Below are 11,604 nucleotides of genomic sequence, written 5' to 3' on the forward strand. Positions count from 1 at the left end.
TCATATTTAATTATATTTTATTTTTTTAAAATATATTTTATTGATTTTTTACAGAGAGGAAGGGAGAGGGACAGAGAGTCAGAAACATCGATGATGAGAGAGAACCATCCATCAGCTGCCTCCTGCACGCCCCCCACCTGGGGATGTGCCCGCAACCAAGGTCACATGCCCTTGACCGGAATCGAACCCGGGACCCTTGAGTCTGCAGGCCGACGCTCTATCCACTGAGCCACGCCGGTCGGGGCCATATTTTCCTTTAAGCAGGTTGTGTGCATTCTGTTCTGTAAGAGAGACACAGAGCCATGGTGTTCTATAAGGGAGACGTGAGAGGGGGGCAAAGCAAAAACAAAGGAAAGAGGAGAAAGAGCGGCTGAGCCTCTGGGATTTGTCAAGACAAACCGTAGGCAACCACCAACACGGCCGTCAAAACCACAAAGTCCACGTCGAGGTCCGAGGCCCACGGAGACCCGACCCCCTGTCTGTCCCTCCCAGGTCGGAAGAGGAGGCGAGAGGCCCGGACCCGTGGCTCCTCGGGCCTCGGAGGGGCCATGGCCCGGGCCCCGTGGACGATGGCCATCCTCTCGCACCCGGAGCGCCTGAGCATCCGTGGGCCCTCCGTGTACGAGGACCAGGCCCGGCGCACGTGGCTGCCCCTGGTCACGGCCACGGGAGGCCTCCTGCAGGTCCGGCTGCGCCAGGTGGACGTCCCCCCTGGTCACATCGTCCTCCCCAGCCCGCTGCCCCCCACCAGCATGCCTTGGGGGTGGGCGCTGCACCCCGGTGGCCGGTACCTCGACTCCATGGGCCAGTTCTGGCGCATCGTGAGCCACGTCGGGGCGGACGGCCGGGAGGAGATGGTCCTGGAGCTGCTGCCAGGCCCGTAGGCCACGGGACGGGGTCCCCCCCCCCCGGTTCCTGTCTCTGGGGGCCCCCCATGCTGGCTGTCCTGCAAGGAGGGCAGAGTGGGGGGTGTCTGTGCTGATTTTCCGTGAATTCCTAGTGGTTTCACACACGGGGCGGTTGTGCGTTCACTGGACTTGAGCCGTGCTCTCTCCTGGTTGTCCAACACGTGTCTACACGCGTGGCCGACGTGGAGAAGGGATTTCCGAGTGTTTGCTGACGATTCGGTCCAGGGTTCAGCTGCCTTTCCGTGGATGCATCGTGCTCTCGAACACGGTGCAATCCTGCACCTCAGTACCAGGCCACGACCATACAGAATCGCCAAAAAAAAAGAAATAAAAAAGGATGAGGCGATGGAAAATATTCGCACACATGGAGGCGTAGGAGAATCTCCCACGGCTGGAGGGAATGAAACGGATGCCACCACCTGGGACAACTCACGTCCTCTCTTAAAGCGACGCATCCTCGTGTCCTAGGACTCAGTAGTTTCACTCCCATCATCCTATAGAATAAACGCCTGAGATGCTAAGTGTCTGGTCGTCTGGTGGTTGGGTCAACCCATCGAAGCGTAATATGCTAATGATATGCTAATGATATGCTAAGGCCACTCAAAGGCTCGCCATGACGTGCACTGACCACCAGGGGGCAGGCAGTCAACTGGTTGACCAGTTGCTATGACGTGCACTGACCACCAGGGGGCAGATGCCCTGACCAGTAGGTTAGCTTGCTGCTGGGGTCCGGCCGATCGGGACTGAGCGAGACGGGCCGGACACGCCCTGGAGCCCTCCCGTGGTCCCTCCCCGGCTGGCCAACCTCCCGTGTACCCCTCCCTCGGTCCCAATCGCACACCAGTGGGGTCCCTCGGCCTGGCCTGCACCCTCTCGCAATCAGGGCTGAGCATCCCCCTCCCCCCGAGTGCACGAATTTCATGCACCGGGCCTCTAGTCCTATATAATAAAAGCCTAATATGCAAAAAAAAAAAATCAATGAAAGAAAAAGATAAAATAAACCCAGCATGTAAACGTTGATGCTAAAATTCAATTCAGGGCGTCGACCTGAAGCAGAATCTGAGGTCTCAGAGCAAGAAAGTCCATTTATGGGGGAGGGTGGTGGTGGTTTTGAGGGCTTTTTTTTATTTTTTATTTTTATTTTGGAGAGTTCGGCGAGGAGAACGTGAATCGTACATGCACATACATTCCATCGGCCGCCTGTCACCTGGGCAGACCCCATGCCACGGGGCCTCAGCGTGGGTTTCCGTGAACGCTGTGCAATGGTTCAAAGCATCACCACCGTGTGTTATTCACGGAGCCATAGACACGCACGGAATTTAAGGAACACGGGACACTGAAGGGACACGGAACCAGGGCCCGTGTGGCCGTGATGGTTCAGCATCATCTCAGGAGCCGAAAGGTCACGGATGGAATTCCCCATCAGGGCACACGCCCACTCTGTCGGTGTGATCTCCAGTCGGGGTCTACGTGAGAGGCAACCAAATGATGTTTCTCTCTCTCTCTCTCTCTCTCTCTCTCTCTCTCTCTCTCTCTTTCTCAAATCGATAAAATCATTCTGAAAAATATAGTCACAAAACCATCCTATTTTCACCACCCAGAGAATCCCATTAGTAACAACTCGATATGGATGTTTCTCAAATGGGTCATCACCTATACATACATTTTTACCCAAGAAAGATCATATGGCCCATTCTGCTCTATGAATTCCTTTCCTAAAAAATATTCAATAATATCTACTTTTCCAATCAGGTAAATTCTGTGTACCTCATATTGTCTGGAACATGTGAAAATTTCCCCAAAATGAACCCCCTGAAAGTTACTCACTGATGGTTTCTCAGAGTCCAGAGCAAATCCAGGGATGATAGCTGATTATTCTGTACATAAAATTGTTTAATATGGTGGCCAACCCCCATCCTATAGAATAGAATCCTCCCCCCATGCCACGTGTGTGTCCGTTCGACCGGTCGGCCGTTCAACCAATCAGAGCGCAATATGCTAATGATATGCTAAGGCCGCTGAACCGCTTGCTATGACGTGCACTGACCACCAGGGGGCAGATGCATCGATTGGTAGCCTTTTCAGATTGTCTCACCAAAACCCCCATGTCCGTTTTCCTATAAAATATACCTCTTTCTCCCTGACTGGTGTGGCTCAGTGGATAGAGCGTCGGCCTGTGGACTGAAGGGTCCCGGGTTCGATTCCGGTCAAGGGCATGGACCTTGGTTGCAGGCACATCCCCAGAGGGGGGCGTGCAGGAGGCAGCTGATCGATATTTCTCTCTCATCGATGTTTATAACTCTCTATCTCTCTCCTTTCCTCTCTGTAAAAAAATCAATACAATATATTTTAAAAATATATATTTATACCTCTTTCCAGATATGCCTGGGGGCTAATCTTTCATTATTTCACTTTTTTTAAAAAAAGAACATTTTTATTTATGGATTTCAAAGCGGAAACAGGAGGCAGCGAGGGAGAGAAATACAAATGGGGAGACTCACGGAGCCGTGACCTCCTGCAACCAGAGGATGGAGCCCGCAGCTTACACCCGTGCCCGACCCCTAACAGGGACTCGAACCCTGCCCTCCTGGTTCCTAGGTCGATGCTCAAACACAACCTCACACCCGCCCGGCAGGGAGACGGCCCTCCCGTCTGCAGACCCAGAGCCTCCTCCCTCCTCTCTCTCTCCAGGACGGGGGTCGACGTTTCAGCTAAACCCTCATTTCCACGGAGAGAGGAAGACAGAGCGTCCCGTGGGTGGGCTGTGGACGACATCGGTGGAGGGCGGTTAGAGTCCAAACTCCAGGGAACCGGGTCCATATTTCACGAGTCGGTTAGGACCCCATGGATGGCCTAAGACGTATGGCTATGGGGGAGGCCATTTTATGATTCATTTTTTTACAGTTTCTTTTGTACATTTATTGTCTGATGTTGTACATATGTCTCCTTTTTTTCCTCCAAAGACCCCTCCCCGCCCAGCCATTCCCACCCCGGACAGAACCTCACCGCCCCAGTGTGTGTGTCCATGGGTCATGCTAACAGGCAGGCACACAAATCCTTTGGTTGCTCTCTAACCACCCCCCCCGATTCCCCTGCTTTTTGTGTCTGGATCTAATTTTTTTTCATGAAATCATGTTGATCATTCTATCCCACATATGAGTGAGGACATGTGGTTTTTATCTTCCTCCGACGGGCTTCCATTTCTCAGCATCATGCTCTCCAGGTCCATCCATGCTGGTGCAAATGGTAAGAATTCCTTCCTTTTTCACGGCTGCGTAGTATTCCATTGTGTAGATGGACCACAGTTTTTTTTTTATGTGTCACTCATTGTGCTAAGCAATTTTTAATTCATTTTTATTTTTTGTTTTTTCATTTTTTTAAAATTAAGGCGTTATATGTGTACCTATCTTACCACGGCTCACCCCCCACCCCACTCCCATCCATGCCCTCACCCCCCAGAGTTTTGCGTCCATTGGTGATGCTCATAGGCATGCATACACGTCCTTCAGTGGATCTCTTATCTCCCCCACCTCTCCCTAACCTCCCCGCTGTCACCTGACAGTCTGTTTGATGCTTTCCTGCCTCTGTATCTATCTTTTTGTTCATCAGTTTATACTGTTTTTTATTTTCCACAAAAGAGTGAGATCATGGGGTATTTATCTTTCTCAGACTGGATTATTTCGCTCAGCATCATGCTCTCCAGTTCCATCCATGCTGGTGCAAATGGTAAGAATTCCTTCCTTTTTCAGGGCTGCGTAGTATTCCACTGTGTAGATGGACCACAGTTTTCTTATCCACTCGTCTGCTGATGGGCACTCGGGCTGTGTCCAGATCTCAGCTATGGTGAATGGTGCCGCTATGGACATAGGGGTGCATATGTCCTTTCTGATGGGTGTTTCTGGTTTCTTGGGATTTATTCCTAGAAGTGGGGTCACTGGGTCCAATGGGAGTTCCATGTTCAGTTTTTTGAGGAAACTCCATACTGTTCTCCACAGCGGCTGCCCCCGTCTGCATTCCCACCAGCCGTGCACGAGGGTTCCTTTTTCTCCGCATCCTCGCCATCACTTGTCGTTTGTTGATTTGTTGATGGTAGCCATTCTGACAGGTGTGAGAGGGTCCCTCATTGTCGTGTTGATTTGCATCTCTCGGATGATGAGTGACTTTGAGCATGTTTTCATGTGCCTCTCGGCCTTCCTTCTGTCTTCTTTCAAAAAGTGTCTATGTAGGTCCTTTGCCCATTTTTAAAAAATATATATTTTATTGATTTTTTTTACAGAGAGGAAGGGAGAGGGATAGAGAGTTAGAAACATCGATGAGAGAGAAACATCCATCAGCTGCCTCCTGCACGCCCCCCACTGGGGATGTGCCCGCAACCAATGTACATGCCCTTGACCAGGAATCGAACCCGGGACCCCTCAGTCCGCAGGCCGACGCTCTATCCACTGAGCCACCCCGGCCAGGGCCCTTTGCCCATGTTCTGATTGGATGGCTTATCTGCCTCTTGTTAAGTTGTGTGAGTTCCCTGTGCATTTTGGAGATGGAGCCCTTATCTGGGTCGGCGTTGGCAAATACGTTCTCCCATGCAGTGGGCGATTTTATCATTTTTAACGGGTGGCAATGCATTGTGGGAGAAGGAAGCATCTCAGCATTCATGTCACCCTGGGGAATTGTCACCCTCCCCACCCTTCTCTTCAGATGGCTCCTGGACACGCAGACTCTGACTCATAGGAAACCTGCAGAGATACAGCGTGTTTGTATACGAATCCCAGGATACCAATTGCATGAGATGTGAACTCTGACCTTCCCCGTCCTGGGAGATATCTGATGACCGACCTTCCACCTCAGAGCCAGGGGGACAGAGATGGGGATGACGCACTCCGGACGGCCACCCGACCGCCTTCAGGATCCTTATCAGATTGGCCTGTAATGATGGACACGTGGAGACCTTTTCAAGCCCCGCCCCCCTGACCTCCCTGTTCTGACGGCCCCTGCCTCCTTATAAATGTCCCTGTCCGTCCTGAGAGGTGGAGATGGGCCTTGGGGCGAGCGTCCCCCATCGTCTCAGGTTGCAGGCGCCTGAATAAACCTCTTTCCTTTCCCCACCAGCTCCTGTCTCAGGGGGACGGGTGTCTGGGGTGTGAGTCAGTGGAACCTTGTTTTTCTGGGCACATTCCTGGTCCATGGATTCCGGAGAACATGTATGTCATGGCCAGTTTCTTTCTTCTGCAGGTGACAGACGGACGCTGAGCCAGGTCACAGGTGGGAGGAGCTGAGAACGGAGCTTTGCCTTCAGAGCGAGGAGAACAGGTAAGAAAAGGATGGATGGGAGGAGGAGGAGGAGGAGGAGGAGGAGGAGGAAGGATGGGGGTAGAGTCTGATCTGAGGGAGGAAGTTGGACTTTGTGGATGGGAGTGAGGTTAGCAGGCCTAACCGGTGTGGCTCAGTGGATAGAGCGTCGGCCTGCAGACTGAAGGGTCCTGGGTTCGATTCCCGGTCAAGGGCATGTATCTTGGTTGCAGGCACATCCCCAGTCGGGGGCGTGCAAGAGGCAGCTGATCGATGTTTCTCTCTCATTGATTTTTCGAACTCTCTATTCCTCTGTTAAAAAAAAAATCAATAAAATATATTTTTAATAAAAAGAGAGAGATCTAAAGCTACAAGAAACAAGAAAGAGAGAATCTGCCGAAACCAGTTTGGCTCAGTGGATAGAGCATCGGCTTGCAGACTGAAGGGTCCTGGGTTCGATTCCTGGTCAAGGGCATGTATCTTGGTTGCGGGCACATCCCCAGGAGGGGGCGTGCAGGAGGCAGCTGATGGATGTGTCTCTCTCATCGATGTTTCTAACTCTCTCTCCCTCTCCCTTCCTCTCTGTAAAAAAATCAATAAAATATATTTTTAATAAAAAGAGAGAGATCTAAAGCTACAAGAAACAAGAAAGAGAGAAACGTCGCGGTTTCACATTTCCGAAATAACCCAAAGGCAACCGCCAACACCGCGGCCAAAACCATAAAGTCCACGTCGATGTCCAATCCCTCGGAGACCCGACCCCCTGTCTGTCCCTCCCAGGACTGAGGAGGCGAGAGGCCTGGAGACGCGGCTTCCCTGGACCTCGGAGGTGCCATGGCCCAGTTCCCGTCCATCGTCCACCTCACCTCGCACCCGGCCCTCCTGAGGATCCGGGGGCCCCATGTGTACGAGGACCAGGTCCAGCGCCCGTGGCTGCCCCTCGTCATGGAGTCGGGAAGCGTCGTGCAGGTCCAGTTGCGCCAGGAGGACCCCGGCCAGCACGTGGGGCTCGCCAACCAGGTGCCCTTCAGCCTCCTGCCGTGGGAGTGGGCGCTGTATCCCGGGGACCAGTACCTCGACTCGCTGGGCCGGTCCTGGCGCGTCGTGTACCACGTCCTGGAGGACGGCGTGGAGGAGATGGTCCTGGAGCTGATGTCAGACCCGTAGGACCCGGGATGAGGACCGGGGGGGGGGGGTTCCCCCAGGTCTTGTGGCCCCGAGTTCCCAGTCCTGCTGGCCAGCCGTTGGGATGGGTATCGTTCTGTTCACCATTTTTATCAGCTCTGGTGTTCTGTCTGCCACCCCCAGGCTGGAAGGGAACAATGATGTCTCTCTCTCTGTCTCTCTCTCTCTGTCTCTCTCTCTGTCTCTCTGTCTCTCTGTCTGTCTCTCTCTCTCTCTCAAATCAATAAAAGCATTTTGAGCCAAGCTGGTGTGTTTCAGTGGTTGAGCGAGGACCTATGAACCAGGAGGTCACATTTTGACTCTCAATCAAGGGCACGTGCCCGGGTTGAGGGCTCGATCCCCAGTAGGGGGCGTGCAGGAGGCAGCCGATCCATGATTCTCTCTCCTCATGGATGTTTCTGTCTCTCTCTCTCTCCCTCTCCCTGCCACTCTGCAATCAATCCTATGTAATAAAAGCCTAATATGCTAAGTGTCCGGTCAACCAGTCGTCCGTTCAACCAATCAGAGCGTCATATGCAAATGATATGCTAAGGCCGCTCAACCGCTCGCTATGACGTGCACTGACCACCAGGAGGCAGACGCTCCGATTGATAGGTCAGCTTGCTGCTGGGGTCCGGCCGATCGGGACTGAGCGAGACGGGCCGGACACGCCCTGGAGCCCTCCCGCGGTCCCTCCCCGGCTGGCCCACCTCCCGCGTCCCTCCCCGGCCCCGATCGTGCACCCGTGGGGTCCCTCAGTCCCCCTGGCCTGCGCCCTCTTGCCATCTGGGACCCCTCGGGGGATGTTGGAGAGCCGGTTTCAGCCCACTCCCCTCAGGCCAGGCCGAGGGACCCCACGGGTGCACGAATCCGTGCACCGGGCCTCTAGCAAAAATATATTAAAAAGAGAAAGAAAAAGACCTTACGCCTGGAAAGTATCAGCCCGGCCCTGGTAGACGAGGCTTGAATACATCATTGGAGAATAGTTTTCATTGAAATGACCAGAGGTCTCCTTGTTGGGTTGGCTGAGGTTCATGGGCCGATATTGCCCTCTCCAAAAAGAACGCATGTTTTTTGGGGGATGACGGCTGGTTTATGCTGATCATCTCTTTCCTCGGAGGAATTAAAAGGGACGCCAGGGCCCTGGCCGGTGTGGCTCACTGGATAGAGCGTCAGCCTGGGGACGGAAGGGTCCCGGGTTCGATTCCCGGTCAAGGGCATGGACCTCGGTTGCGGGCACATCCCCAGTGGGGGGCGTGCAGGAGGCGGCTGATCGATGCTTCTCTCTCATGGATGTTTCTGACTCTCTATCCTTCTCCCTTCCTCACTGTAAAAAATCAATAAAAAATTAAAAAAAAAAAAAGCTAAAGAGAAGGATGCCAGGATGTGTCTCCTTCTGCCTGGCCCTGGCTGTGAGTGTGGCCTTAGCATGGAGCTCTGGATGCATTTGGGTTTTTTCATGGTGTTTAGCACTCAACAGCCCCCTACCCACAGCCCAGCGATCATAAGATCCATCTACCCTTGCCCCGGAGACAGGCGGGTGGAGGGCGGACTCGGGGGGAGCTGGAAAAATGAATTTCAGGGCGCCAAGACATCCCAGGTTGCATTAAGGAGATCTCGGATGGTTGATTAAAATCTCCTCTTTCAGTCTGATGGCAGTTCGAGTGTTTGCAAATGCAAATCGAGACCTTTAAGGCTGAGGGCTGGGGGGAGAGGGAGGGACGCGTCTCCAAGTTGCATCTCTCTCGTGTTCAAAATATCGCACTTCGGGCCTGGCCGGCGTGGCTCCGTGCTTGAGCGTGGACCTAGGAACCAGGAGGTCACGGGTTCGATTCCCTGTCCAGGGCACAGGCCCGGGTTGTGGGCTCCGTCCCCAGGAGGGGGCGTGCAGGAGGCAGCCGGTCCATGATTCTCTCTCATCACGGATGTGTCTCTCTCTCTCTCTCTCTCTCTCTCTCTCTCTCTCCATCTTTCTTCTGCTCTGAAATCAATTAAAATATATTAAAAAAAAAAAAAAAGAGAGAGACCACAGCGTCAAGATCTGTTGTGAGTTGCTCCGTGGACACTCTGTCTCATGACCCACTTTGGGCTCCATCCTTTGAGGGCAGGGTTCGTGTGACATTTGAATTAGGCCTTTTTTTTTTTCCTTTTCCTTTTTATTTTTATTTTGCTTCCCCTAAATGCCAACTGGACGATGTCTGACATTTCCTTAAGGCCCCCATTCATCTTTCCTTCCTAATTGGGGAGATCTGTCTCAGTCCAGGTCATTATTGAGCTGTGAGTTGCTGGTTTTTATTTTTTATTTTATTTTTTTATTTCAGACAGGAAGGGAGAGAGAGAAACATCCATGATGGGAGAGAATCGTGGACCGGCTGCCTCCTGGGGATGGAGCTCGCAACCCGGGCCTGTGCCTCTGACTGGAATCGAACCCAGGACCCTTCAGTCTGCAGGCTGACGCTCTATCCACGGAGCCAGATTAGCTAGGGGGTGCAAAACGATACTAATAAAAGGGTGATACGCTAATTAGACCGGGTCGACCGGGCATCTTCCGGACGTCTGATTTCCAGACAAAGCCACGGTGGTGGGGGCTGAGGCAGAAACAGTTAGGGGCGATCAGGCCGGCAGGGGAGGGCAGTTGGGGGCGATCAGGCCAGCAGGGGAGAGCAGTTGGGGGCGATCAGGTCTGCAGGGGAGGGCAGTTGGGGGCGATCAGGTCTGCAAGGGAGGACAGTTGGGGGTGATCAGGCTGGCAGGGGAGGGCAGTTGAGGGTGATCAGGCTGGCAGGGGAGGGCAGTTGAGGGTGATCAGGCTGGCAGGGGAGGGCAGTTGAGGGTGATCAGGCCAGCAGGGGAGGGCAGTTGAGGGTGATCAGGTCGGCAGGGGAGGGCAGTTGGGGGCGATCAGTCTGGCAGGGGAGGGCAGTTGAGGGGGCGATCAGGCCAGCAGGGGAGGGCAGTTGTGGGTGATCAGGCTGGCAGGGGAGGGCAGTTGGGGGGGTGATCAGGCCAGCAGGGGAGGGCAGTTAGGGGGCGATCAGGCTAGCAGGGGAGGGCAGTTGGGGGGGTGATCAGGCTGGCAGGGGAGGGCAGTTGAGGGTGATCAGGCTGGCAGGGGAGGGCAGTTGTGGGTGATCAGGCTGGCAGGGGAGGGCAGTTAGGGGGCGATCAGGCTAGCAGGGGAGGGCAGTTAGGGGGCGATCAGGCTGGCAGGGGAGGGCAGTTGAGGGTGATCAGGCTGGCAGGGGAGGGCAGTTGTAGGTGATCAGGCCAGCAAGAGAGGGCAGTTGTGGGCGATCAGGCCAGCAGGGGAGGGCAGTTGGGGGCGATCAGGCTGGCAGGGAAGGGCAGTTGAGGGCGATCAGGTCGGCAGGGGAGTGGTTAGGGTGCGATCAGGCAGGCAAGCAGAGGCAGTCAGAGGCGATCAGGCATGCAGGCAGGTGAGCCGTTAGGAGCCAGCGGTCCCGGATTGTGAGAGGGAGGTCCGAGGAGTCCCAGATTGGAGAGGGTGCAGGCTGGGCAGAGGGACCCCCCCCCACACACACTCATGCACGAATTTCGTGCACCGGGCCTCTGGACATACTATAGTTCTCGGAGGGATTTTGCCTCGGATAGGGCTTGAGTTGCTGTAAGAAGGCACGTGCCTCGTCGCTCCCTCACCAAGTCCTTCTGTTCATTTTCTGACAGGGTTTCGCCTGTGTCAACAAGATAAGGGCTTTCTTGCAAAAGGGCCCGCATATCAGCAGACAATTCCCCCGAGGGGAATGCATCTCCCGCGCCTCCCCTCTTTCAGAGTAAATTTGCAGACGACGGCTGGAAATCTGAGGTGGGCCTGAGCGTTTGTTATTTAGATACTGAGCTCTGGTGAATTTACCTCAGTTTATTATATTTTTAAAATATATTTTTATTGATTTCAGAGAGGAAGGGAGAGCAAGACAGAGAAAGAAACATCCATGAGGTGAGAGAATCATGGATTGGCTGCCTCCTGCGCCCCCGACTGGGGATCGAGCCCGCCACCCGGGCATGTGCCCTTGACCAGGAATCGAACCCTGAACTCCTGGTTCATAGGTCAACGCTCAAATACTGAGCCACACTGACCAGGCTGACTGGCTCAGTGATTTATGGAATAAGATGATCCACAACCCAGGAATGTATTTCTCAGTAAACCTCATGCTTTATGATGAGTAGAAAGAAAATGGGAGTTTGAATGGGGTGGTATGAACAGAAAGAATTCTATTGGAAATTATGG

At 53.7% G+C, this 11,604-nt stretch overlaps 2 protein-coding genes across 2 annotated transcripts; both read left to right on the forward strand.

Moving 5' to 3' along the window:
- Positions 1-569: 569 nt before the first annotated feature.
- On the forward strand, positions 570-884 carry LOC103304805 (T-cell leukemia/lymphoma protein 1A-like). The gene has a single exon (XM_054714789.1). It carries the CDS (start codon positions 570-572, stop codon positions 882-884), a length of 315 nt encoding a protein of 104 aa, XP_054570764.1.
- A 6,144-nt stretch (positions 885-7,028) lies between these two features.
- On the forward strand, positions 7,029-7,361 carry LOC103304978 (T-cell leukemia/lymphoma protein 1A-like). The gene has a single exon (XM_008161726.2). The coding sequence runs from the start codon at positions 7,029-7,031 to the stop codon at positions 7,359-7,361; it is 333 nt and encodes a 110-aa protein (XP_008159948.2).
- Positions 7,362-11,604: the final 4,243 nt, after the last annotated feature.

The sequence above is a fragment of the Eptesicus fuscus genome, chromosome 1 (genome assembly GCF_027574615.1).
Source record: "Eptesicus fuscus isolate TK198812 chromosome 1, DD_ASM_mEF_20220401, whole genome shotgun sequence".
NCBI classification, from domain to species: domain Eukaryota; kingdom Metazoa; phylum Chordata; class Mammalia; order Chiroptera; family Vespertilionidae; genus Eptesicus; species Eptesicus fuscus.